The sequence below is a fragment of the Doryrhamphus excisus genome, chromosome 1 (genome assembly GCF_030265055.1).
Source record: "Doryrhamphus excisus isolate RoL2022-K1 chromosome 1, RoL_Dexc_1.0, whole genome shotgun sequence".
Lineage (NCBI taxonomy): Eukaryota > Metazoa > Chordata > Actinopteri > Syngnathiformes > Syngnathidae > Doryrhamphus > Doryrhamphus excisus.
In genome coordinates this window covers 15,373,071-15,399,196 of record NC_080466.1, presented here as the reverse complement: position 1 = coordinate 15,399,196, position 26,126 = coordinate 15,373,071, and the positions used below count along the sequence as shown (strand labels likewise).

At 46.2% G+C, this 26,126-nt stretch overlaps 4 protein-coding genes across 10 annotated transcripts; 1 reads left to right on the top strand and 3 right to left on the bottom strand.

The window, feature by feature from the left end:
- Positions 1-133: 133 nt before the first annotated feature.
- On the top strand, positions 134-8,112 carry dzank1 (double zinc ribbon and ankyrin repeat domains 1). 4 transcript variants are annotated; one of them, XM_058065413.1, is made up of 19 exons: positions 134-227; positions 330-449; positions 677-824; positions 914-989; positions 1,071-1,217; positions 1,290-1,360; positions 1,432-1,549; positions 2,035-2,148; positions 2,234-2,317; positions 2,394-2,516; positions 2,609-2,764; positions 2,827-2,983; positions 3,275-3,570; positions 3,657-3,717; positions 3,818-3,843; positions 3,926-4,003; positions 4,068-4,195; positions 4,256-4,330; positions 4,406-8,112. In XM_058065413.1, exons 2-19 carry the CDS (start codon positions 341-343, stop codon positions 4,527-4,529), a joined length of 2,091 nt encoding a protein of 696 aa, XP_057921396.1. In that variant the 5' UTR covers positions 134-227; positions 330-340; the 3' UTR covers positions 4,530-8,112. The 4 variants fall into 4 exon arrangements, with proteins under 4 accessions (XP_057921396.1, XP_057921398.1, XP_057921397.1 ...); XM_058065414.1 differs by having other exon boundaries at positions 138-227; positions 333-449; XM_058065416.1 differs by lacking the exon at positions 330-449 and having other exon boundaries at positions 175-227.
- kat14 (lysine acetyltransferase 14) lies at positions 3,252-7,729 on the bottom strand. Its single transcript, XM_058065412.1, has 10 exons — positions 7,474-7,729; positions 7,177-7,298; positions 6,987-7,108; positions 6,746-6,918; positions 6,224-6,655; positions 5,591-6,144; positions 5,395-5,528; positions 5,162-5,337; positions 4,897-5,087; positions 3,252-4,829 (listed from the first exon to the last, which is right to left on the bottom strand). Exons 1-10 carry the CDS (start codon positions 7,727-7,729, stop codon positions 4,656-4,658), a joined length of 2,334 nt encoding a protein of 777 aa, XP_057921395.1. The 3' UTR covers positions 3,252-4,655.
- LOC131122883 (protein PET117 homolog, mitochondrial) lies at positions 7,846-8,823 on the bottom strand. Its single transcript, XM_058065418.1, has 2 exons — positions 8,541-8,823; positions 7,846-8,004 (listed from the first exon to the last, which is right to left on the bottom strand). Exons 1-2 carry the CDS (start codon positions 8,634-8,636, stop codon positions 7,846-7,848), a joined length of 255 nt encoding a protein of 84 aa, XP_057921401.1. The 5' UTR covers positions 8,637-8,823.
- Positions 8,824-8,992: 169 nt separating this feature from the next.
- LOC131130969 (CSC1-like protein 2) lies at positions 8,993-25,850 on the bottom strand. 4 transcript variants are annotated; one of them, XM_058075195.1, is made up of 25 exons: positions 25,540-25,850; positions 23,592-23,810; positions 23,443-23,522; positions 20,826-20,864; positions 20,492-20,582; positions 18,517-18,554; positions 17,452-17,594; positions 16,143-16,208; positions 15,785-15,836; positions 14,559-14,667; positions 14,418-14,488; positions 14,243-14,323; positions 14,040-14,163; positions 13,836-13,969; positions 13,615-13,752; positions 13,384-13,537; positions 13,188-13,294; positions 12,132-12,218; positions 12,000-12,065; positions 11,768-11,930; positions 11,549-11,654; positions 11,293-11,460; positions 11,073-11,188; positions 10,921-11,004; positions 8,993-10,822 (listed from the first exon to the last, which is right to left on the bottom strand). In XM_058075195.1, exons 2-25 carry the CDS (start codon positions 23,781-23,783, stop codon positions 10,646-10,648), a joined length of 2,586 nt encoding a protein of 861 aa, XP_057931178.1. In that variant the 5' UTR covers positions 23,784-23,810; positions 25,540-25,850; the 3' UTR covers positions 8,993-10,645. The 4 variants fall into 4 exon arrangements, with proteins under 4 accessions (XP_057931178.1, XP_057931171.1, XP_057931188.1 ...); XM_058075188.1 differs by having other exon boundaries at positions 8,993-10,825; positions 25,540-25,843; XM_058075205.1 differs by lacking the exon at positions 20,826-20,864 and having other exon boundaries at positions 8,993-10,825; positions 25,540-25,840.
- Between the last annotated feature and the right edge of the window lie 276 nt (positions 25,851-26,126).

Genomic DNA, 26,126 nt, shown 5'->3' with positions numbered 1-26,126 from the left:
ACCCGAACATTTTATAGCATGGTACTAGGCTTCTTCAAATTAAAACATTGGATAAAAATTTGCGTACGAAATCGAAAAAATGTTGGTGTTTTTTTTTAAACCACACCGGCGGAAGGGCAGTGCAATGTGGGGTCCAACCCCCGTTACCGCGGTGACACAAACACAAGTCAACACTCGAACCGTCATACAAAAAGTGCTGAAGTCTTAAAGAACTCGACCCACTCAAAGTAAGTTGACTTGTTTTCATTTTTATTTTCAAATTAATCGCAATTATTATGTTTTGACACTTAAAGACACACTTAAGTTGACTTTACGTTATCATTATATAGCAGACGTCATCATGACAGCAGGTGCAGTGGCGGCGCCGCGTATCATTCCCATCATGCACCGGGACAGACTACGAGCAAAGCACCACATTGACACGAGCACACGTGTGTGCATTCAGTCAGGTACATTAGCACATACATGTTACTTTAACTCCTATTGGTCCGCACGGCCTATCATATCAATGCTAACCCTACAAGTAAGCAACTGCACCCCCGAGTGGCTGTGTGCTGTCAGTGCAATGTGATTGGACGCTGAATGGCAACCTAAAGTTCCCACAATGCATTTGTTGCTTGAGTTTCATGCTAGCTAGCGTAGCTGATGATTAATGAATGTGTTCGCTCCCATGCAGACACTCGTGACGCACATGTCTTCTTCACGCTCGACGGCTCCAAGCCACTACCCGATCAAATCGGGACAGGAAGTGTCAGTCGGCGGTACCGCGCGCCACTGCATCTGCCCGCCGGCCGCGTCTGCGTCAGAGCGATGGCTGCCACCAGGTAACACGATAATGTCACACTCAGTTTTGTCTTTAGGCTTGACTAACATGTAAAAGTCACTTCCTGTTAACTGTTACACATGTCCGCAGCGATGGCCGAGAGAGCGCCATCGTGACTAAAGTCTTCCTGGTTCAACTGGATGAAGAGGAGGAGCCTACGCAGCAGGTAATGAGTCATCAATGAATGCCCAATATCGTGGGATTGATCCGCTGACTGACCCGGTTCGCCATCTTCTCAAACTTCTAGGCCGATGTTGAAGATTCACACTCGCCTCAAGGTCACAAAGGGTCTTCAGGGTCAAAGATGGCGAGCGGCGCCTCTCCTCGTGTTGTTCCTCGTTTCTTCAAGAATCGTGTGCCCCTGGCCGACACCACGCAAAGTCCGAGTTCTGAGGTAAACGCCCTGATTTCACATGGCTCACTTAGCCGGGACGCTTTAATTTTGAAGTGTTTTCCTGTTTGTCAGAGCGCAGGTTTGCTGAAGCAGCTGAGCAGCACGCAAGCGTCACGCGTCCAAAGAGAGACCGACTTCTTACGGTATGCTCGCTTCTGAGAACGCATAGCTTGGATAAAGTATCTATGTCTTTGTGTGTGTCTTTTCATGGTAGGTGTGTGCACTGTTTGACCTTTCGACCTTCAGACCCGTTGGCTAGTTTCTGTGCTCAGTGTGGCGCCGCTCTGCCTCGTCTGCCGCAACACAGGCTGCCCCCTGCTGAAGGAGGACAGGTACTGCGTTTAACCCTGAGACGCATAAGTGGGTCAAAAATGACCCTGTCAGGTTGTTTTCTTGAAATATCTTTGTCATGAAAAATTATTATCATTTCATATTCCAGGTATTCCTCAAAAAACATGTTTTTGATATCATGCCATTCACATTTTTAACTTAAATTGTATACATTTTAAGAATTTTTTGTTTTTGTGTTACTACCCCAACCTTCCATAAGTGGGTCAAAAATGACCCGTATGCATTTTCTATGGAATCCAATAGGAACCTTTGATTCTTATCAACTCCTAAATATAATACAAAATATCATACAAGTGATTATTCCTAACCAAAATGGCAAAATAGGCATAAAAAGGCATTGATTCTAGTATGGGTCATTTTTGACCCACTTATGGAAGAGTGTAGGGTCCAGTCACTCATGCATCTAAGGGTTAATGATGATGATGGTGATGATGATGTCACACTGACTTGTGTTTGTGTGTGTCAGCTGGTGTGTTGTGTGATGTGTAACGCTCAAGTTCCTGTCAACACACACGCTTGTTTGATATGCCACGCCTCCATCAAGCAGCAGCTCCTCCCCCAATCCAGCCTCCAACTGCAGGTATACTGTTTACACACACACACACACACACCGAGTTTCTACAATGTTTAACACACACTTTGTTGACTTCCTTGTTGTGTGTCAGGATCACATTATGTGTGTGTGTTGTGGACGAGGGAATCCACCTGACATGTCAAACTGTTTGACGTGTGAAACCCGCCTCCACACGGTAACACACCCTCACTTAACAAGGAAATACATACGGTACAGTATAGTGAATGCACGCGTGTGTTGTACTGGTGCAGACATTGTTGGAGACAAATGGCGGCCCCTCGGTCCCATTGCCACGCAACAGGAAAGTGACCTGCTCCAAATGCCAACGACTGAACAGCTACGATGCACGTTATTGTGACTGGTGTGGCTGCAAGGTATATACACACACACTGGAATCTAAGCTAAGCTACCGTTTTTCCAGACTGCTCGCCCGCCTCGATGCTAACAAGTTCACACGTGTGTTCAGTGCGCACACGCTCTCAGCAGCGTGTTGTGTCGTCGTTGTGGTGCAAGTGGAGCCCCACACGCCATCTACTGCTCGGCCTGCGGCGCTTTCTTGGACGCTTCCCAGACTTCCTGTAATGACGTCATACCGCCTACGGGGGGCGCTGACACGAACCAGGTATGAACACAGAACCTACACAGAGGTAGCATGCTGCTCAAACCACGCCCTCTTCTTCGAAGTTTGGCCCGCCCACTATGGAGAGGCACACACAGACCGTGGGACTACATTACCCATCGGCCACTGAGCTCCACAAAAAGCAGCAGCAGCAGCAGCAGAATGTGAGCAGGAAGCAAACCATCAAACAACCACCACACACCGCCATCAGCCCGGGAAGAGGTGATACTACTATTCATACTACTAATACTACTCTTGATACTACCACTGAAACCACTGGTGCGATGAGTAATGCTAGAACTGACACTACTACTATAATTATTACCATTGATACTACTATTCAGAGTACTACTTTATACTAGTACTACAGCTATCGATACCACTGAAATCCTTGATATTTTTGATACTACTACTACTACTGATAGTAGTACTACTACTATTGACGCTGCCACTGATATTACTACTAGTCCTACTAGTATTGATACTGCAGATAACAGCGAAAGGTGTGTTCAGGGTATTGGAGGAAGCAGCTGGATCACGTGTGCGCTCACCTGAGGAGTTTTGCTCAGAACAACGCCCCCTTCAGGACTCTGCTGGGAGAGCCTCGTCTCGGCAGGGTAAGGCAGCTCGGCATCATGGGACAATCGTCAGAAGACTTGAGCTGGTGCTTTAACTTGCTGTGTGTGTGTGTGTGTGTGTACTCCATCACTAAGATGGTGTCTGCAGTGCTTGAAGAAGACGCTCATGAGGTCAGCGTGACCATCAGCTTTATGGTGGCCTCACAGGAAGTCGGACAGGAAGTCAGACGTGTGAGTTGATAAGTCTCTTGACAGTAAAGCACGTTGCTGAGGTGTTTAGTGAAACGGTTTTGTTTTGTTCTTCTGTCTGGTCTCAGATCAGTTCTGAGGGTGAGACTCTGAGCAGCGTGACGGAACGGACCCACTCGGGCCGCCACGGTGAGAACATTAGCATTACATTAGCATTACATTAGCATTACATCATGCAAGCGTGACGCTGCAGCAACTTAACACTGCACTTTTATTTTTGTGTTATCAGGAAGTGGAAGAAAAACTAATATGATGGTGAGATGCCGACATTAAAATTAAACGAGTGTTCCGTTGTGGCCCCTCCCTCTTTATGAAAGCCTGTCTGTGATTGGCTCAGGTGAGAAACAGTCAACTGCTGCAGGAAGTGGGTCCAGCACATGGTCGTGTAGATGTGATCCAGCAGCTCTTAGATCAGGTAACGAGCGCCTTCAGCCAATCGGAGCCTTTGTGTCACTTGCCCACCATTGGGTGTCCATCAGGGGGCGGACCCACGATGCTGCGGGACCGATGGCCGTCATGCCCTGGCCCTCGCCACTGCCAATGGTCATCACGAGGTTCTTCCGGTTTTGGTGCAGGCCGGCGCGGACGTGGACCAGCGATCTGGGCCGTAAGATGACATCATTTCATTCTTCACGTGACTCTGCGTATCACGTGGTGTCCTCCTCAGGTTGAAGAACACGGCGTTGCACGAGGCCGCTGCTCTGGCCTCTGGAGGTCTGCGGTGTGCTGAGGTTCTGCTCAGGTAAGCGTGGAGCATATTGTAGCCGTTTGATGTCGTCACCGGAATGATGTCACACTCGCTGTTGGTGTCTTTCAGCTGCAAGGCCGCCACTGGCTTGCGTGACAAAAATGGCCACACAGCCTCTGATGTGGCCATCAGGACTGGCTGCGAAGCCATGGTATCTCTTCTCGCTAGCCTCAAAGCACCAGTCTTGCCTTGACATGGAGGGGGTGGGGTTTCCTGACTTGCTGGTCATCCATAACGCTAGCTACTGAGGGATGTCATTGTTCCATTTATTAATGCACTCCTCCAATCACAACACATTCCGACAACGCCCCGCCAGTAATCAGCGGCGCAGTCGTAGAAAAAAAGCGTGTCGGCACTCGCTACTGTCCAGCGGGTAATACTTGTCGTAAAAGTCCAGGATGTACTCCTCGGCCTTGAAGCCGAACTTCTGGTAGAGCAACATGGCGGGATTACTGGCCGACACATGCAGCGTCACATCCTTGCCCATGCACGTCTGAAAGCAGCAACGCCAATCAGAATGTGGGACACTGGCGGCGACAAGCGCACGGCGAGGTTCTCACCTGGATGAGATGGTAGATCATGAAGGTGCCGATGCCCGCTCGCTGCCACTCGGGATGCACCAACAGGAAGGAGATGTAGGCCTCGTTGTACTTGACGTCGGGCACCATGAACCCGAAGCCGACTACCACCTTCTTGTAGAGAACCACCACGCTGAAGTCCGGGTACTGCAGGCATTCGGACAGGTCCACTCCTGGAGCAGCGGGCGACGCCAGACAAATGTAGGAAGCATGCTTACCGTAGCCTCATGGAATCTTATTGGCTCACCTGGCCAGAAGTGCTCGTGACACATGGCGTTGACGGCGGGGATGTGGTCAGGCCGCACGTAGCAGTAGTCGATGGGGGCGTCTGCTTCAGGGGTACAGTCTCCTCCCTCCCCACGACGACGAGCTCGGATCTCTGCGAGCAGCCTCATCTTCAGCGGCCGACTCTCGTAGTCGCGCCTACGAGTTAAGAGTCAAAGGTCACAACATCCGTGTTCCCGCCATGCGCTGCTTTACCTGATGTACGGTTTGAGGAGGCGGGACGTGTAAGGGCTCTTGATGCTTTGCTCCAAACCGCCATGTGCTCCCATCAGTCGATGGCAGAAGGACACCCGCGGTGCAGGGAAGCCCCTCCTCGTGGACCCCTTCACCTACAGACAAAGAAGTCGTTAACGCATCTGCGCATTTGGTCTTCCTGTTAGATGATGTTTACCTGGAAGCGATCAAGGACACGCAGCTCCTGGCTGTTGGTTGCAAATTGACCTCCGTTGACCTCTAGGGCTCCGTAGACTCCTCCCACCAGGCTGAGGGCGGTGCTGACCGCACGGTCGATGTCCAGCAGGGGGAGCCCTCGCTGCCTCTTGACCTGACGGACCAGTAGCTTGCGGTGGAGGCGTTTGGCTTGCGGCGTGACGGCTAACGCTAAAGGGCATGTGTCCAAACGCCGCCGCAGGATCCTCTCCTCGTAAAGGCTCAGAGGCACGTAATGAGAATTCTGTGGGGCGCCGCCGCCCCCGTCACTTTTCTCAGAACGCCCAACCATCCTCCGCTCTGTCCTGTTGTGGGCGCCACTAGAAAGAGGCGGGCCGACCGCTTCTTCCAAGTCCTCCTCGTGCTCCTGTCCGTCATCGTCGTCGCTGTCTGCCTCATGCTTGATGTGAGGTGGTGCTGGGCGGAGCTTCTTGCGACCAATGAAAATGGTGGCGGGTGGAGGGGCGTACTCCATTCCGGGGTCGATCATCCCGTCCGCCTCCATCTCCTCATCGTCTGGGCGTGACAAAAACACCAGGAGTCAAGAATGCAGTAGGTGTGGCCTGTGAGTCAGGACCTCTAGATGTCAACTCACCGTGGAAGAGAGCCTGAGGCGGCATGGCGTCCGGGATGAGGTCTGCCTCCGATAGCAGGCTGGGCGTGGCAGAGTGGGAGGCCGGGGTCCCGGGGGCGGAGAAATCCGGTGAGGGTGATGGTGACGGGCTGGTCAGCGGAGTTCTATCTGAAGAACTGAGTGAAGAGAAGTCAACGACCTCGCCTTTCTCCAGAACCAGGTCCGGTCGTCGAGCGGCGGTGCCGCCGCGGCCTACGCCCGCTTTGACTGGCGTGGAGGAAGCACTGCGGTCCGTGAATCCGCCAGCCTCCTTCTGAGCACGCCTAATGTCTTTGGCCTCCTGAGTCCGCGAGCGCTTCTCCTTCAGCTGCATGGCGCTCTCCACCGGGTTTCTGGCGCCGCGCTTCCTCAGACCCTCCACGGTGATGATGGGCTCCAACGCCGCCTTGGATGCTGTATGTCCAACCCAGGAAAAGTACCAGGATGTGACCAAATGTGGAGATCAAAAAAAAGCAAATGACCATCAGTGACATCCAACCTCACCTTTGACCTTAGTGCTGGCCTTGTTGGTGTCTGGCCGCAGGGTCGGAGGTCGGTTGTGAACCAGCTTCCACCAACCGGGCTCGCTAAACTCCTGCGCTCCCGAGCGGAAGAAGGCAGGACTCCCGACTGACAGACAACCGGCCACGGTGCTCCACCACGTTGACGTCTTTTTCCTGTGAGGTGACCAAAGCACATCAGCCATAGCCTAGTCATCATCCGCGGGGGATCCTCATGTTGTGACCTTGATCCGAGAAGGAAGTTCCAGTGTCGGCCGATGAAGGCGCAGATGTCCTCCTTCCAGCGGAAATAACCTTGGCGCCCGGTTCCCTCCAGGGACAGATTGTACATGGCTAGCATGACCACCTGAGAAAAACACACTGTAACTCCACACTGGGGGTGGGGGTGTGGGGGCCGTAAAGTGACCATGTAACCTGCTGCCAGGTGAGCCGCATCCTCTCAAAGGTCTCCTTGCCATCTTCGGAGCAGTCAAAGCAGACAAACTTGAAGAAGTTGTCTCCTTTCAGGTAGCTGGGCTGGTCGCCATGGAGATGAACTAAACAAAGCAAACCCATTCTTAAACCAGCATTTTAGTGACACTAACATTTGTGTTCACCCCATTTCTATCAGGCTAATGCTAACCAGGCTAATTTAGCCAAACTAACGCTAACTTAGTCTTACAAAGGCTACCCGCAGCTGAAAACGGAAAAGAAAAGAAAATGGCAGCGTACCAGCAGGGATCCACTTGTGGCAGCGCTCGCAGTAAAACGCCAAATCCTCGCAGGCCCACGCTCCGTCCGCCTCCTCGCCTAAGTCGCTGGCGAGCGAGTCACCGCTCTGGTCATGTGACAGATCCACAGAGCCCTGGTCCTCCGACTCCACTATGAGCAGAGTCTCGCCCTCCACTTCACCCTCTTCCAGACCCTCGGACGCAGATGTGCATGCAGCCTCGTCCTCGCCAGCGCCCAGCTCACCACTGCTGTCCATGGCCCCGCCCCTACACAGAGACACAATAAATATAAATATATAAAGTATGACCCAGTCTATCATTCTGAGGTGTTGCGTTGAAGGGCGTGGCCCAGTGAACCAATGTATTACCTGCTTCAATGGTGGGTGAGGTCTTGAGGGCGGATCTCCGCCTCTCTACGCCTTCGGTCTTCTTCTAGATGCGTGGTCAACTTCCTGTTCTCCTCCAGCAGCCGCAAGTTCTCCTTCTTCCTCTCCAAACGCTCCAAATCTCTGAGGACGCCCTCCTGGAGACGCTGACCTCACACAATTAGCCAAGTTAGATTCACTCTCTGCCTAAAACCTCGTATCAAAAATATACATTATGGTGTATTGTCTTAATGCAGTCTCCTTCGTGGAACAAATAAAACCAGATAGTCAAAGAGCGGCCCCTGTGGCGGCCACGGTCGATAACAGTCTATGAGACAATTATCATCAGTATTCTGGTTGTTTTTTTCCTCAACTCAGCAAAAACAAAGTCCGGTTGTACAGAAATATATCCTGCACGATGGTTAATAAAATACTTATTTGAACAATACAACAGAAAGCTTACTTTCGTTAAAAAACGTGTGTTTAAATATATATTAAAAGTGAAAGTGGGATATTCGGTGTTTCTTTTTCTGTGCTTAAGTGTGAGCGTTCCACTTTCGAATATGTTTAATGTTTATTCTTTAATGGCGGGACGAAGTTGTATTTTCGAATGATGAAAAACACAAATGACCTCCTCAGTCAAAGCAGCTAGCCGGTAGCCGCGCAATATGGAGCCAATGTGTACCGTCAAGGTTTGGCTCACCTGTCTGTCCTGGCCCTGTTTGAGGTGGACGGCAGCCACGGTGCTCACGGTCAGAACCACAGAAACTCCCAGAACCACTTTAGAAGCTGTCGACATAACGTTAGCAGTTAGCTTATCAACTGCTAGCAGGTTCTTGTGGGTTGCAGCCTCTGCGTTCTTCTTCGTGGAATAAAATCAGGAAGTCAACGAGCGCCCCCTGTGGCGGCCACGGTCCACTGTCGATAACTATCACTTTACAGGCTGTCGACATTACGTTAGCAGTTAGCTTATCAACTGCTAGCAGGTTCTTGTGGGCTGTAGCCTCTAAATCAAATAAAACCAGGAAGTGAAAGAGCGCTCCCTGTGGCGGTCACGGTCGATAACAGTCTATCAGGCAATTATCATTCGGGTTCAAAGTCCGCTTGTACAGAAATATATCTCTTGATCTTCACTGTCAGAGAGGAGAGAAAAGATGACGAGAGACATTTTATTGATCAATTGACATAAATAACCATACAAGTGAAAATAAATAGTCACAGCAATAAATAAAATGTTAGCATGAGTGAGACGAGACGCCACATTGTGGGCGTTTAGTGCACTTTGACATCTACTTTGTATTTACACACATTTTTTTCCACATAGTTGGACATTTTGTTTGTTTGAAGTCTTCAATCATTCCGAAAGAAAGAAAAGCAAAGAAGCAGCTAGCTTCAGAAGCTAACCAAAACATTCCCTTTTGCATCGTCCCTCGTCATTCTGACTTCAATCCTGAAGACTCGGAATTCAAATTCCCAATGTTTTCCATTTCCTCTCCCTTCGCAATAAAGCGCAAACGCGGCTTTTATTGTGAAGCAGGAAACGGCAAACATGTTGCCATGGAGACGTCATGAACGAGGTCTACAATCACAGCAGGAAGTCCACAATCGGCCAACACACAGCAGCTTCTCCAGCTTGTAGACCCCCCCCCCCAGCCCTTGTCCTTCAGTGTCGGCGACTACAGCTTTCACAGTTTAGCTCTGCGTACACACACACGCGCACACAAAGAAAATAAAGCAACAAAAAGGGATGTAAACATATTTTTGAGGGAAAAAAAACAACACCTGAGACATCTATTTAAATAACCGGCAACCGGTAAGAATTTGTGTGCGCGCTCTCCATCACTTCCTGTTTCCACTGCCATGGCAACCACTCATGGGAGGGATAGTGATGAACTTTGCTGCATTCTTAACTTGGGAGGATTGTAACTGAACAAAAAACCCTTTTGTGTATGTTGTCGCAGACGTTAGCTTGGATGAGCAAGGAAAATTCAAGGTGCCGACCATTTAGCTCGCCGAAGTGAAGACAAAAAAAAAAGAAAAAAAAGAAATAAAATAAGTGCCGTTAACCTAGCTTAGCGGGTGAATAGAAGCGCTCAAAATGTCCTCGAAAGCATCACAAACATGCAAGTCATAACGTGTTCCTTCAGCCAGGTGACGTAAGGCTCAAGTTCCAGTACTTGCCGTTATGGTGCTAAGCTAAGCTAACACGCTCAACACGAAGTAAAGACCGGGACGCCGTTTCTCCTTTAACTACAAAAGGAAGCAAGGAAGGAAATAAGGAAGGATTTTTTTTTGTTTTGTGAAAGCTTCATAGTGCACGTCAGCACGCACGTGAAAAGAAGCACCGAGAAAATGGTCAAAAGAGTCCGATGTGATTTTCCAAGGTGGTTCCAGACGTCGAGTCCGGACTGACATGCAGAGAACTCCTCATGGTTAAAAAAAAACAAAAAAAAAACAAAAGAAAAAACACAAGACTGCGAGCGGCGTGAGCGAAGCTTCTATCACGACGACAGATGGCGGCGAGATGTCGCGAGGAGCGACAATGGCGGTGGACGGTCCAGAGTCACTGGCGTCCACAGAGCGTGAACTTTGACCCTCAGCCGTCAAGAAAAGCCGAGAAAAGGTTTTTTTTTTCCATTCGATGCACTATTGCACTTTGGCGCTGACGTCCAAGTTCAGGGTCAAGTCTTCCGGCTAGGAAGGGGAGGAGCCAACCACGAGTGCAACGAGGCGTCGGCTAACATCGCGTGGTGGCCAGCACGGGGACTCCTGACTGTCTCCGCCCCCTCCCTCGAGCTCCACCCCCAGCTACTGGCGGACCTCGTTTGCAATCAGACTGTCCTCCCCTGACTGGAAATCCGCCTCGTTGATGTTGTTCCCTCCGTTTAGCATCTCTTCATCCTGGGACGAGGCCCGGTCTTCCTCACCGCCGCCGCCGGGCTCGTCCGAGTTTGGGTCCTGAAGCACCTGAGCGATGTACATCTGCTGCTGTGGGGACGCGATGTTAGCATAAACCGTTAGCCAGGTGTCTTTCATCACCATAAAGCCGCTAATCTGTTAGCATGCTAATAAAAAACAATCACCTGAGACTTGGAAGGGGGTGAAGCCGATGTGCGGGGCGGACGTCCGTTCTCCACCGCTTCCGTGTCAGAGTCCTTGGTGTCGATCTGATATATCACAAATATGGCGCCGGCGTGAGAAGCCGCGCGCACAAGAAGACGACATGTTCACGTACCTTGTAGTTGTGAGCGCTAAGGTACTTGAAGTGTCCGAAACACACGTGGGACAAACACACCACGATGGTCACCACCAGAACCACCAGCGTGAACATGGATGTCGGTGTCTCGAAACCTGCCGTTAGCACATTAGCACGTTAGCTCCGGTTATGTCGCTATGACTTTAGCATTCCAAAAAGACCCTGCTACGCATTGAAGGACGGGAGGGGCGGGGCTTACCGGTACGCATAGTGGAGAAGAAGAGCAGCCAGAAGAGGCAGAGGATGGGAGCGGCCACCACCTGCGTGACTGCGCCCGAGTGGATTTTCTTGTCCAGTTTGGATGGCAAGTAAGCGTAGTACATGTTGTACCTGTCCACCAGGTGCTTGAGCAGCATGTACATCAGACCTGTGCCGCCATGATGGTCACATGATCACATGACTTTATGTGTGTGTGTGTGTGTGTGTGTGTGAGTGAGAGAGAGAGAAGCACTAACCAAAGGGCACGATGATGGGACATGTGATGCTGTAGGCCATCACTACGGTGAAGACGTTCATGATCCATGCGTACGCCGCTCCAAACTGAAACTCGTATGCTTGATGCTGGAGGGGACACCAGGTGAGGACGGGATTAGGTCCCACAAAAAACTGCTGACTAATGGCCTCGTCTGGACCCGGGACTCAGTCCCGTGTCCCGTTGTGTGGACACAACTCACCCTCTTCACGTTGCGGCGGTCGGCTGCCGAACGAGCCAGGCACAGTCGGATCATGTACATGAGCAGTCCCGGAATACGCAGCAAATCCATGGCGTTCCCGATGAAGGCTGACGCGATCACGTAGTTGACAAAAAACGCTCCATTGTCCGGCAGGAAGACGCACCTGAAGGCACCACTTCATTACTCAATATCATCAGCGTATTTTTTTAACCAACAAAAAAACCGAACTCACTCAAAGCGGACAGTGGCGTCGGCCAGGAACTTTTTATCGAAAAGCCATCGGAAGAAAACGTCCAAACTGGAAGACAACAACGTTATACGGAGGGGTCAAAGGTTAAAGCAAGGTGCTTCAAGACTTGTTTACCTGCTGAGTCCAAGCGAGGGCAGCAGAAGAACCATGAAGATCAGAAAGGTGTAGCACTTGTGCATCGTAGTCCGGTTTTCTCCAGACCTGCACACACACACACAAGATCGGGTCAGACCTGGAACTGGTTGGGTTTGTGACTAAAACTGGTCTTGGGACTCAAAGCCCCCCTCTGGACTAAAAGTCGTCTCAGGACCATACAGTAAGTCATTGATACTACAAGCGGTCTTGGGACTAAAGGTTGTCCTGTGACTACGGTGGTGTAGGGACTAGAAGTGGCTTCTGGACTATATGTGTTCTCGAAACTAGAAGTGGTTTTGTGACTATGAGTGGTCTCTGGACTATATGTGTTCTCGAAACCAGAAGTGGTTTTGTGACTATGAGTGGTCTCTGGACTATATGTGTTCTCAAAACCAGAAGTGGTTTTGTGACTCTGAGTGGTCTCTGGACTATATGTGTTCTCAAAACCAGAGGTGTTTTTGTGACTATGAGTGGTCTCTGGACTATAGTAAGTAGTCTTGAGGCTACAAGTGGGGTCAAGATTATAAGTGTCCTTAGGGCTATAAGTGGGCTAGGGACTAGAGTAGTCTTGTAGCCTCATGAAACACTGTATAAGTGTTTCGGGACTAGAAGTGGTCTTTGGACTATATGTGTTCTCGAAACTAGAAGTGGTTTTGTGACTATGAGTGGTCTCTGGACTATATCTGTTCTTGAAACTAGAAGTGGTTTTGTGACTATGAGTGGTCTCTGGACTATAAGTAGTTTTGAGGCTACAAGTGGGGTCAAGATTATAAGTGTTTAGGGCTATAAGTGGGCTCGGGACTAGAGTAGTCTTGTGTCCACATGAAAAACTGTGTAAGTGTTTCGGGACTAAAAGTGGTATCAGGACTATGAGGGACTCTTCTAAAATTGGTCGCTGAACAAGAAGTCCAAGTCTTTGGGATTCTAAATGTCCTTGGGACTAGAAGTGTGTCCTCAGGACGCAGACTGTGGTCTTATGACTATTAGTAGTCTTGAGACTAAAAGTGGACTAAAAGTGGTCCAGGAGGGTCCGACCTGGTCCAGTGAGCCTCAAAGAAGGCCGAGTAGTAGACGATGGTGGGCAGCAGGGCAGAGAAGGCCCAGAGGAGAAGCGTCGGAAAGAACTGGGTGACGATGGGGTTCTGTGGAGTAGGACAGAGTCAAAGGTCAGGGGGCGGCGCTTCCCCTTATGAATATTAATGAGTAGACGAGGAAGACAAAGGAAGCTGACGTTGAGGTACTCCACAGGCTTGGTGACGTTGAACTTGTCCATGGTGGAGATGATGATGGCGGGCGTGGTGAGGAAGAAGAGCAGGATGAAGAGGATGCAGTTGATGATCAAGCAGCGGATCCACCAGGAGACTCCGCCCAGAGAAAGGTGCTCCCTGAGGGACACACGGTACACGTTAGCGGCGTGGTGTGGCGTGTGTGGGCGTTTCCATCAGGAAGAGCTCAAACCCACCAGCGCACGTTCTGCGGGTCGGGCGCGTACGAGACGTTCCAGTTGTGCACGTGAAGAACGTCGCTAAACTGCGACAAGCGAGGCTCCTGGCGACATCGACAGCCTTGAACCTGACACGCGTTGAAGTCCTTCAGGATGCTGCGAGGACGGTTCAAAAGGTGAAAACCAAGACAAGATGGCGTAGAAGCTTATCACACAGCACAAAAGGGGGCGGGGCTAACATTGCGGTCATGGCCTCGTTCTGGAAGGTGACGAAAGCCATGCCCAGAGGCTTGGTGTGGACCTTCTCCTTCTCCTTCCTGTACTCCTCCTTTAGCTTGGCCTCCCTCTTGGTGTAGAAGCTGACCGCCTCTTCCTGCGAGTAAAGCACAGCGACGCTAACGAGCGAGCACGGGCGAAAAAGACATCACGCCATCAAAGATCACCTCCTCGCAGCCGGTGATGGCGCAGCAGCAAAGATGTCCGCAGGGCTTCGGGTTGATCATGGTGGGTACGTGCTCCTTGGCCATCAGGTCCGTGAAGAACTTCTTGCTTCGCTCCGTCTTCTTCCTGTCGCACAGCATCAACGCCGATGTTAGCGTAACGGCGGCGGTGTCGACGCGTGTATCCCAGCATGCAACGCTCATACCTCTCGGCATTCAGAGACATGAGTTTGGCCACGTTGTAGCAGATGCGAGCCTCCAGAACCGTGCAGTTCTCATACGCCTGCCTGAGAGGGGGCGGGGAGCGGGGGTGCTCACACGTGTGAGTGAATTGTTGGATGCTAACATGCTAACTATTATTAGCTCATAGTTGCTACGTACTCAAAGTGCTGTTTGATCTGACTCTCTTCGGCGTACTTGGAGATGCCGTTAATGAATAACGTGCGTTTCACCTGCAAGACAACAACAGGGCTCAACAAGAGTGTGAGACGTTAGCATGTGATTAGCATGGCGACGTCCTACCAGGTCGTCTTCCTTGTAATGCATCTTGGACGTGTGTCTCCTCATGCTGTAGACGGTGAGCAGCAGGTACATGAAGGCGAAGGACGTGTGGAGCCACAACAAGTTGGTCCTGAACACACAAGCAACACACGTTTACCTCACAGGCTACATGCCTACAACTACACCCTTTAATCTCAGCAGTTACATGCTAACAACACACGTTTACCTCACAGACTACATGCAAACAACAACACACTTTTTCCTCAGCGACTACAAGCTAACAACACATGTTTACCTCACATGCTACATGCTAACAATAGCACACTTTTAACTCACAGGCTACATGCTAACAACGACACCCTTTTATCTCAGCAGCTACATGCTAACAACACATGTTTACCTTACAGGCTACAAACTAACAACACACGTTTACCTCACAGGCTACATGCTAACAACAACACACTTTTTCCTCAGCGACTACAAGCTAACAACACACGCTTACCTCACAGGCTACATGCTAACCACAACACACTTTTTCCTCAGCGACTACAAGCTAACAGCACACGTTTACCTCACATGCTACATGCTAACAACAACACACTTACCTCGCAAGCTACACTCTCACAACGACACACTTTTACCTCACAGGCTACATGCTAACTAAGACACCCTTTTATCTCAGCAGCTACATGCTAACAACACACGTTTACCTCACAGGCTACATGCTAACACAACACCCTTTAACTCAGCAGCTACATGCTAACAACACATGTTTACCTTACAGGCTACATGCTAACAACAACACACTTTTTCCTCAGCAACTACAAGCTTAGCTCACATGCTACATGCTAACAAAAACACACTTACCTCACAAGCTACCCTCTAACAATGACACACTTTTACCTCACAGGCTACATGCTAACAATGACACCCTTTTATCTCAACAGCTACATGCTAACAATACAAGTTTATATCACTGGCTACGCGCTAACAGCAACACACTTTTACCTCAGGGGCTACAAGCTAACAACACATGTTTAGCCCACAGGCTACATGCTAACAACACAAGTTTACCTCACAGGTTACATGCTAACGACAACAGACATTTACCTCAGCTGCTACACAGTTACCTTGCCGGCTATATGCTAACATCAGCACACTTTTACTTTACTGGCTACATGCTAACGGCAATACGATGACCTTGTACAGTATATAGTATATCAAATACTTGATATAATATTACTCACCCGGACTTCAGGTTGGCAATGGTAGTGCGACCAAAACTGTAGGCGTTGTTTTCTGTAAAGGACGTTTTTTGAATGATAAAAATTATAGTTAGAATGAAACAAAACATGGAATTACATTCACTATTATGTTAATTGTGTCATCATTTCAGTGTTTTTAAGAAGGATCCAACGGCCTTGATGGATCAATAAACAGACAGGTAACGTGTCACACACGCTAACGTTAGCATCACCACGTTGTAGCAAGGTGATCTAAAGAGGAAGAAAACACATTCTCTACCAGCACGACATCACACGTCTAACACGTCTAGACGTCCACAGGTGTACACGTCTACCGGTGTGGAGACTCGAGAGTGGTTACCTTCTTTAGACGGCGGTCCCAGCGCTCCTCGGTTCATCAGTAAGAGATCTTTACTGATAATTCGTACTAAATCACACAGACAGAAAAGTCCACTTTGTGTTACGTATTTGTGGTGCGGAGCACGCCTGTCGCCGTACAACTTACATACGTACGTACGTACGTAAACCACTGCAACACGCAAAAAAAAAAAAAAGAAAAAAATAAAATACAGTCAAACGTCGGTTTTTGAACGCCCCAGTTTTCAGATTTGATTCGACGAAATTTTTACGTAAATTTCGCTTCTGTTGTCATACACTGTCTCGGTTATTGTGCAATATTAACAAGCCAAATTATTGTTATGAATTTTTTTATCTATTCTATTAGTCATTTATAATTATTCTTACATGTAAAACTATAATTATTATTCATAAAATGTATTTTTTGTTAACATTTTTGGGTGTTTGTTTTACATTGTTTGTAAATTGCTTCAGTTTTTGTATTTCAGTTTTTAATAACAAAAACCAAGGTACTGTATGTATATTTCTTTTTAAAATATCACTTTAAAAAATCACTTCCTAAGGTTTAAAAAAATGTTTTGGTTCTTAAAGGGCCACGCATGCTACTATGCGGTTTCCTTAGCAACTTGGGGCAGGAGCCTCCAATGCCCCCTTCAGTAGAGGAAGCCATTTGCCGCAAATTTTGTAAAATCTTTTCCACAAAAACTTTTTTTTTTAAATGATTTTGACTGATTTTTGATTGTGTTTTTGATTGCGCCAGAGGCTTTCATTTTAATGCTGAGCTGCCAACATGTACACATTTATAGTACTCAATATGAGTACTCAATTTGACTCTTGAATGCGCTTGTATGCTCTCTGTTTTGTTGCATCGTGCATGCGTGAAAATTTCCCTTCAACGCCTAACCTCCTTTTCACTTCCTGCTTCCTGCTTGCTTCCTGCTTACAAAGATGCATACCGAGGTCTTATAAAATGCACTTCTGCCACCTTGTGGTCGCTTTTTAGGTCTTAAAACTGCACCAAACGTCATCTCTTCTATTGTAGAGTTGCATCATCACCTAACTCGGGTTAGCAAATGAGCTAATAAAGGCTTTTAGAATGGACACAGTTTGATGCTGGAACAGATTATTTCAATTTGACTTCTCGATATAAACAGTAAGCTACGTGCATATTAGCATACTAGCTAACACAAGCTTTCAGTGCAGTATTCCTTTTGAATAACTTTTCATGTAGTCCTGACCTGAGCGCTAACGTGCTAATTTGCGCTAACTTGCGCTAACCGGACCGGCAGGCGGGTCAATACGGGCGCCCTTACCCAGCAGGTCTCCTGAGAAGTTGACGGGCAGCACGATGCCGACGGAAAGCACGCCGACCACGACCAGGAGGCCGATGATGTGACGCTGGAAGGACAGATAGTGGATGGCGTCTTCGCCGCACTTCTCTCGTATCTCCTCGTCCCTGTCAGCCAATCACAGCACAGAGCTTGTGTCACATGATGCACGCTGTCATTCTTGGACTTCATTTTGAAATAAATGTGTTGAATATAAAATATATATATATTTATAAATATATAAATATTATAAAATATTATAATAATTTATACATATATAAATATTTATAAATATAAATATATATATATAAATATATATAAATTTAAATGTTTATATATTTTTTTATACAATACACAATACACTTTTACCGCAGGGATTACAAGCTAACAACACAAGTTTACCTGACAGGCTACATGCTAACAACGACACCCTTTTATCTCAGCAGCTACAGGCTAACAACACATGTTTACCTTACAGGCTACAAACTAACAACACACGTTTACCTCACATGCTACATGCTAACAACAACACACTTACCTCACAAGCTACACTCTAACAACGACACACTTTTACCTCACAGGCTACATGCTAACAACGACACCCTTTTATCTCAGCAGCTACATGCTAACAACACATGTTTACCTTACAGGCTACAAACTAATAACACATATTTACCTCACAGGCTACATGCTAACAACAACACACTTACCTCACAAGCTACACTCTAACAACGACACTTTTACCACACAGGCTACATGCTAACAACACACGTTTATATCACCGGCTACGCACTAACAGCAACACACTTTTACCTCAGGGGCTACAAGCTAACAACACACGTTTAGCCCACAGGCTACATGCTAACAACACAGGTTTACCTCACAGGTTACATGCTAACAACAACAGACGTTTACCTCAGCTGCTACAAACTAACAACACCCATATATATATATAAATTTATAAATATATATAAATATAAATATAGAAAAATGTATAAATATATATATTTTTTATAAAAATATTAAAAATAAGATTTTTAGGGGACTCACTTGATTCTGAAGATGGCCGTCAGCCAGGAGCAGAAGCCCTGCGGGTTTAAGAACAAGAAAACTTAGAAAGCACAAAAAGTGTGCGAGTGTGGATCCTGTCTGAGTGGGCAGGGCCTCAGTGGCCTTCCTGGTTGACCGCTGACCTGCTCACTGCAAAGTGGATTAGCGTCACCTGCAGCGTCTGACGGATTAAAACAAAAAACCTGCTGACCGGTCACCATGGTGACAACCTGAGAACACATCTCTGTGTACATAAATATATATACTTCATATATACATAAATATACAGTGAAGAAAATAAGTATTTGAACACCCTGCTATTTTGCTATTTCTCCCACTTAGAAATCATGGAGGGGTCTGAAATTTTCATCGTAGGTGCATGTCCACTGTGAGAGAGATAAACTAAAAAGAAAAATCCAGAAATCACAATGCATGATTTTTTAACAATTTATTTTTGTGATACAGCTGCAAATAAGTATTTGAACACCTGTGTATCATCTAGAATTCTGACCCTGAAAGACCTGTTAGTCTGCCCATTAGAAGTCCACCTGCACTCCATGTATCATCCTGAATCAGATGCACCTGTTTGAGGTCGTTAGCTGCATAAAGACACCTGTCCACCCCATACAATCAGTAAGACTTTAACTTGTAACAAGGCGAAGACCAAAGAGCTGTCCAAAGACACCAGAGACAAAATTGTACACCTCCACAAGGCTGGAAAGGGCTACGGAGCAATTACCAAGCAGCTTGGTGAAAAAAGGTCCACTGTTGGAGCTATCATTAGAAAATGGAAGAAGCTAAACATGACGGTCAATCTCAATCGGAGTGGAGCCCCATGCAAGATATCACCTCGTGGGGTCTCAATGATTCTAAGAAAGGTGAGGAATCAGCCCAGAACTACACGACAGGACTTGGTCAATGACCTGAAAAGAGCTGGGACCACCGTTTCCAAGGTTACTGTAGGTAATACACTAAGACGTCATGATGTGAAATCATGCATGGCACGAAAGGTTCCCCTGCTTAAACCAGCACATGTCAAGGCCCGTCTTAAGTTTGCATATGACCATTTGGATGATACAGAGGAGTCATGGGAGAAAGTTTTATGGTCAGATGAGACCAAAATAGAACTTTTTGGTCATAATTCCAATAAGCGTGTTTGGAGGAAGAAGAATGAAGAGTACAATCCGAAGAACACCATCCCTACTGTGAAGCATGGGGGTGGTAGCATCATGCTTTGGGGGTGTTTTTCTGCACATGGGACAGGACGAGTGCACTGCATTAAAGAGAGGATGACTGGGGCCGTGTATTGTGAGATTTTGGGGAACAACCTCCTTCCCTCTGTCAGAGCATTGAAGATGGGTCGTGGCTGGGTCTTCCAACACGACAACGACCCGAAGCACACAGCCAGGAAAACCAAGGAGTGGCTCCGTAAGAAGCATATCAAGGTTCTAGCATGGCCCAGCCAGTCTCCAGACCTGAACCCAATCGAAAATCTTTGGAGGGAGCTCAAACTCCGTGTTTCTCAGCGACAGCCCAGAAACCTGACTGATCTAGAGAAGATCTGTGTGGAGGAGTGGGCCAAGATCCCTCCTGCAGTGTGTGCAAACCTGGTGAAAAACTACAGGAAACGTTTGACCTCTGTAATAGCAAACAAAGGCTACTGTACCAAATATTAACATTCATTTTCTCAGGTGTTCAAATACTTATTTGCAGCTGTATCACACAAATAAATTGTTAAAAAATCATGCATTGTGATTTCTGGATTTTTCTTTTTAGTTTATCTCTCTCACAGTGGACATGCACCTACGATGAAAATTTCAGACCCCTCCATGATTTCTAAGTGGGAGAAATAGCAAAATAGCAGGGTGTTCAAATACTTATTTTCTTCACTGTAAGTCCAATTAAATAATACATCACAGCTATAATAAAATATCTATTATTTTGTAGAAACAACAAGCTAGCAAAGGAGCCTCACGTTGTCGCGTTGTTCCAAGTCCACGGAGCTGGAGACCGACGTGAGGCGTTCGTAGCGGTCGGGCGTGTCCGAGTGCATCGCCGAGGCAACACTGGGGAGACAAGAGAAACCGCCGTCGGTTACATGCTAGCTTTTAGCCTTTGTGACCTCTACGACCTCCGGGAAGGTCTGTCATCAAGGTCATCGTCATCACAAGACAACACAGACGAGGAAGCTAACGGGACACATGAATTTTGACCTCCAAACACATCACGTCATCAAGAAGCTAGCTCTGTTTGTGTCTCAAGCTAACTTGCTAGCCGGCTAACACGCCACTGACACACACAAATGTTACCTTTTGACCGGTTCATAGTTATCTCGGTCCCGTCTTCGGCTGAATACATTTTCATGATGGGGACGACAAGCACCAAGCATCTGTTGTTAGCATGCTAATATGCATTCATTCTAGCCATAATCAAAATATTATTTCCATTAAACATCGTCATGTTTTTATTTACTATAGAAATGAATACATATCGGATTGCTTCACTTCTTTTTACACTTTATCCTGGAACGGGAGATGGAAGCGCTAACAGTGCTAACCCGGCTACAGAGATACTAGCGTTAGTGCAGCATGATTGACATTATATTGAATGCTGTTAATATTTATTTCAAAATAATACACAATTTTGTTTATTATATTGTTCTTTAAGAGTGGTTACATTTTAATAAAACTTTGCACGCATATTTGGCTTTGAATTTTGTCTAAACTCACTTTGTGGAGAAAATATCGGGATGTATATCATATATCCATACTCAACCTAGATATAATAATACAATAATAATAATATATAATAATATAATAATGAAAAATATAAAATATATATTATATATTAAATAAATATATATACTATATATAAAAATATATACAATTATACAAAATATATAAAATGAATATATAAAATATAAAAATATATAATATAATACTATATAATAATAATATAATAATAAAAAATAAGAAATATATAAAATATATATTGTATATTAAATAAATAAATATTATATATATATATATTATATATAAAATTATACAAAATATATAAAATAAATATATAAACTATAAAAAATATAATAATAATAATATTAATAATAATAGGCACCTCTGTAATACAACAACAAAGAACTAATGCGTTATTGTGTCTTCTCACTTATAATGTCTACTATATTAGGTCATAATGTATAATATGTAATAATAAATAAATAATAGTAATAATAAATGAGTATAATGTGACTATAGGGGTGTTATTTAATGTCTAGAGTTCTCTAATACTATTAGAAACTGTTTATAGAAGGTCTTAAACAGGACAGGAAACGTGCAATCTTGCTTCTGTAGATTCTCTTCTCTTATCCCCAACATTAACCATACTGGAGCGGGTTAGTACTTCTGCACAAGTTACTATGGCAACACATCCTGATAAGAATAATCCTGCTGTGTGGTATTAAATCAAAAAAGACATCCTGTTTCGAATAAACCTCACTCCACGACGCCTCTAAGAGCCACGCTAGACGACGAGTTGACAGCTCGGCGCTGCTCAGCTGTCATCTGTGGACCCTGGCCCCACACCCCGAATCATGAAAGTCCAATTAATGCTTTACAAAAACACACAAACATATCAACAAAAACAGATTTTATAAAGATAAATTATAGCTTTCCATGCAAAAAAACTATGTAAAATAATTCTAAATGATAAATAAAATGAATAAATGAACCTTTAACGTCATTTGTATTGTTATTGAAGACTTGGTTAGCATAGCAATGAATGGAGGGAGGACTCTAGTCCGTGACAAACTTAACAAACTTACCTATGGACAATTTGGAGTGGCCAATTAACCTAGCATGTTTTTGGAATGTGGGAGGAAACCGGAATAGCATTGTTGTGGCATCGTTGTTTAGACATTTTGTCTAAAAATTCACTCCCCGCTCTGTTTTCTTTTTTCTTCTTTTCTATCCCCTCCTGCTCCGGTCTGAACACTCCAAATTTGTAAAACAACAAAACATCATTCATTCATTTTCGACCGTTTATCCTCACAAGGGTCACGGGGGGTGGTGGAGCCTATCCCAGCTGTCTTGGGGCGGGAGGTGGGGTACACCCTGGACTGGCGGCCAGCCAATCACAGGGCACATATAGACAAACAACCATTCACACTCACATTCATACCTATGGACAATTTGGAGTCACCAATTAACCTAGCATGTTTTTGGAATGTGGGAGGAAACCAGAGTAACCGGAGAAAACCCATGCATGCACGGTGAGAACATGCAAACTCCACACAGAGATGGCCGAGGAATTGAACCCCGGTCTCCTAGCTGTGAGGTCTGCACGCTAACCACTCGACTGCCGTGACGCCCATCAACTATTATGACAAGTGTCAATCAGCTCTGAGACTAAAATGGCCGAGGGTGGAATTGAACCCTAGCCTCCTAGCAGTGAGGTCTGCGTGCTAACCACTCAATCGCCATGCAGCCCCGAACTGTGGACCTTTAAGTGATAATTCTTCTGTAAGACGCTACCTACGATGATCAAACTTCTGAGTCTTGAAAAAAAAACTTTATTAAAAAAAGCACAAATACGGACTGCGCTTGAACGCATCAACAGCTGCACGCCGCACTGTACTTATTATGAAGAAGGAATCGTTGTATTGGCGTTCTATGAATAAATAAAACACACACAAGTGTTACCCTGGCCTGGAATCTGTCTATAGTGTCCCAACCACGATCCATTATGTGGCAATAACATGAGGCGTCCGAAAGCCGAAGTTCCACTGTTCCACATCAAAATATTCCATAAGAATATGGAAAATTCTGCCCTCATCCTTCTTTCCTACCCTTGGGCAAGGCACTGACAGTGAAGTGCCTTTAGTGGTTAAAATGAATAGAATAAAACACTAATAAGACTTTTAAGCAGTTTTACCTGTCGGCGTCGGTGACCAGCGCCAGACGGCCGTAGTCCCATGCCACCTTCCGTAAGATGGAAAAGACGAAGAGCAAGACCTGAAAGAGAAGACAAGGAATTAGTGACGTGCTGCGGTCCACGCGTGTCGATGCGTGTTGCGGTCTGACCAGGAAGCACATGAAGTCCAGGGCGAGCACGGTGGGCACGCCCCCAAAAGGAAGACCCTGCAGCACGGTGCTGCGGATTCTGGCCGAGTAGCAGTAGTCCTTGGAGTCGCTGTCGGCCGAACAGTTGTCCTGGGCGCCGCACGCCTGGCCACTGCCCACCGTCGCCATGGTAATGATCAGGACTCCCAGCATGCTCAGTGCCACATCCTCACCGTCAACCTGAGCAGGATGGAATTTGGTCATTGATCGGACATCACAACAACAACCAAAAAATACCAGGTCTTGTTTTGTGTTTTGTGACCAGGACCAGCTGGTTCTGATCCAAAGGAGCAGAAAAATGAAAATAAGTACATTTTATGTAAGCTAAAATAACGATATTTTTCATAAATAGGATGTATTAAGCTCTGCTTCTTCCTACTCTTTTTCTTTTTTTTCTTCTTAATTTATTTCAGACATGCATACAATGTTACATTAATGTTTCTCACATATACACTTACAATACAATACACCTACAATATCTATTTATATACTTACATATATACACACACACACACACACATATATATATATACACATGCAGCATACATACACATATTCATACATATATACATACATACACATATAAATACATATACACATACATACATACATACATACACATATACACACATACACATATAAATACATATATATATATATATACACACACACATACATACACATATTCATACATATATACATACACACATATATACATACACACATATGTAAATACATATATACACACATACATATATACATTCATACACATATTCATAGATATAGATACAGACACATACATACACATATTCATACATATATACATACATATGTAAATACATATATACACACATACATACACATATTCATACATATATACATACATACATACACACATACATACATATATACATACATATATACACACATACATACATACACATATGAATACATATATACATGCATACACATATATATACATACATATATACACACATGAATACATATATATACATACATAACACCTCATTACTACACATGTCTGAAAAGGGGCAGGAAGAAGCAAAGCTTATTAAATCCTACCCCCTCTCTACACCAGAGCAGCTACCAATTCAATAAGTGATTTTTCCAGACATGTTGAATTATGTAAATGTCACCATTTTTAGTTTCACTTGTTTAAATATAAAAGTTAAGTATCCAGTTGAAACATTCTGTTGTTGTTGTTGTTGTGTGAGGGAAGCCCCTCCCTTTTCCTGCCTGTGTGCTGATAACATTGCACAGCTGTGCACGAGCTAACGCTACATGCACTTTACACACGTGTTTTGTTCCTTCACCATGTGTTATTGCTATGAACAATAATGTTTATTTTTAGCAGCCTGATGAGCAAAAGACAATTGAACCCCCCGACGCCCCCTGCAGGCGTGGAGGCTGCAACGCTAAAAGAAATAAAGAAAGCAGCCGAGACAGACCAAATTGACCCACTTCTGTCAGATCACGTCACAAATGACGTCATCACGAGCTGACGCTCCTTGTATTTGTTCATATCAACTGATGATGATGACGATGATGATGATGATCATCATCATCATTAGGATTAGCATCGTCTTCGGTGCCGGGTCGCCGAACACGAATGCTGACTCAGCAAATGATGATTCGGCCTGCACTCGGAACCAACCCGAATCGACAAACAGGCCGCTCGGTGTCCTCTGCATGCGTTATATAAGCCCCCCCCCCCCCTCCCACCCACACACACATACACACGCACACGCTCACACACGCACATCCCCCCCACCCCACCCCCACGCACCGGAGGCTGCGTGATGCTGTGCAGGACGCGGCACCGACACCGATCAAACAAAGCTGCCATTGACATTTCGTAGCGACTAGTAAAGGCGCCAAAAGGCCTCACCTGACCACCGGAAGTCGCTCCGTCCTCGCAGGGGATTGTTCCCGCAAAAGCAGCCTGAAATCCTCACGCACGTAGCGCGGCGCGGCCCGCGTCCTGCCGCAGAGCAGCCATCCCGCAAAACATTTCCACAGCTTAGCGCCGAGACCACCGAGTGATGAGGGGAGGGGAGGGGAGGGGGGCCGAGTCCCGGTCCGAATGCACCTGCTTGTCCGCCGAAGTCGCCGCTAAGATGGAGGCTCGCTGCGGGAATGGAAGCCGCGCCGAGCCGCTGCTGCGGGACGACACACGCTCATACACTCGGGCGCCGCCAGGGGGAGCCAATGCGCACCTTCACAATAAAAGCCCTTGGGGTGCTAATAAGCCAAAAGCGTCTTGACTTACACAAGTACAGTACATGTAAAATAAGAACAGTGTAATAAACTAATACGTTAATACAGTTATATTTTAAAACATGACACTATGCAGTACATTACACACAAAAGATCCAAAGATAATGTCAGTATTTCTGAGGAAGGCAGTCCACCCAGTCCAGGGTGTCACCTATCGGTTCCAGCTCACCTTTCACTCGGACAGGATATATTATGCAC

Coding starts and splice junctions, on each gene's coding strand:
- kat14 (XM_058065412.1), bottom strand. CDS start 7,729: ATGGACAGCAGTGGTGAGCTGGGCGCTGGCGAGGACGAGGCTGCATGC. Junction 7,299..7,473: donor CCACAAGTGGATCCCTGCTG/GTACGCTGCCAT, acceptor TGCTTTGTTTAG/TTCATCTCCATGGCGACCAG. Junction 7,109..7,176: donor TGCGGCTCACCTGGCAGCAG/GTTACATGGTCA, acceptor TGTTTTTCTCAG/GTGGTCATGCTAGCCATGTA.
- LOC131130969 (XM_058075188.1), bottom strand. CDS start 23,783: ATGCTGGGAGTCCTGATCATTACCATGGCGACGGTGGGCAGTGGCCAG. Junction 13,970..14,039: donor CCATCACCGGCTGCGAGGAG/GTGATCTTTGAT, acceptor CTTTACTCGCAG/GAAGAGGCGGTCAGCTTCTA. Junction 13,753..13,835: donor AACGAGGCCATGACCGCAAT/GTTAGCCCCGCC, acceptor CCGTCCTCGCAG/CATCCTGAAGGACTTCAACG.
- LOC131122883 (XM_058065418.1), bottom strand. CDS start 8,636: ATGTCGACAGCTTCTAAAGTGGTTCTGGGAGTTTCTGTGGTTCTGACC. Junction 8,005..8,540: donor AACAGGGCCAGGACAGACAG/GTGAGCCAAACC, acceptor GTGTGAGGTCAG/CGTCTCCAGGAGGGCGTCCT.
- dzank1 (XM_058065413.1), top strand. CDS start 341: ATGACAGCAGGTGCAGTGGCGGCGCCGCGTATCATTCCCATCATGCAC. Junction 1,361..1,431: donor AGAGAGACCGACTTCTTACG/GTATGCTCGCTT, acceptor TTTTCATGGTAG/GTGTGTGCACTGTTTGACCT. Junction 2,318..2,393: donor GTGAAACCCGCCTCCACACG/GTAACACACCCT, acceptor GTACTGGTGCAG/ACATTGTTGGAGACAAATGG.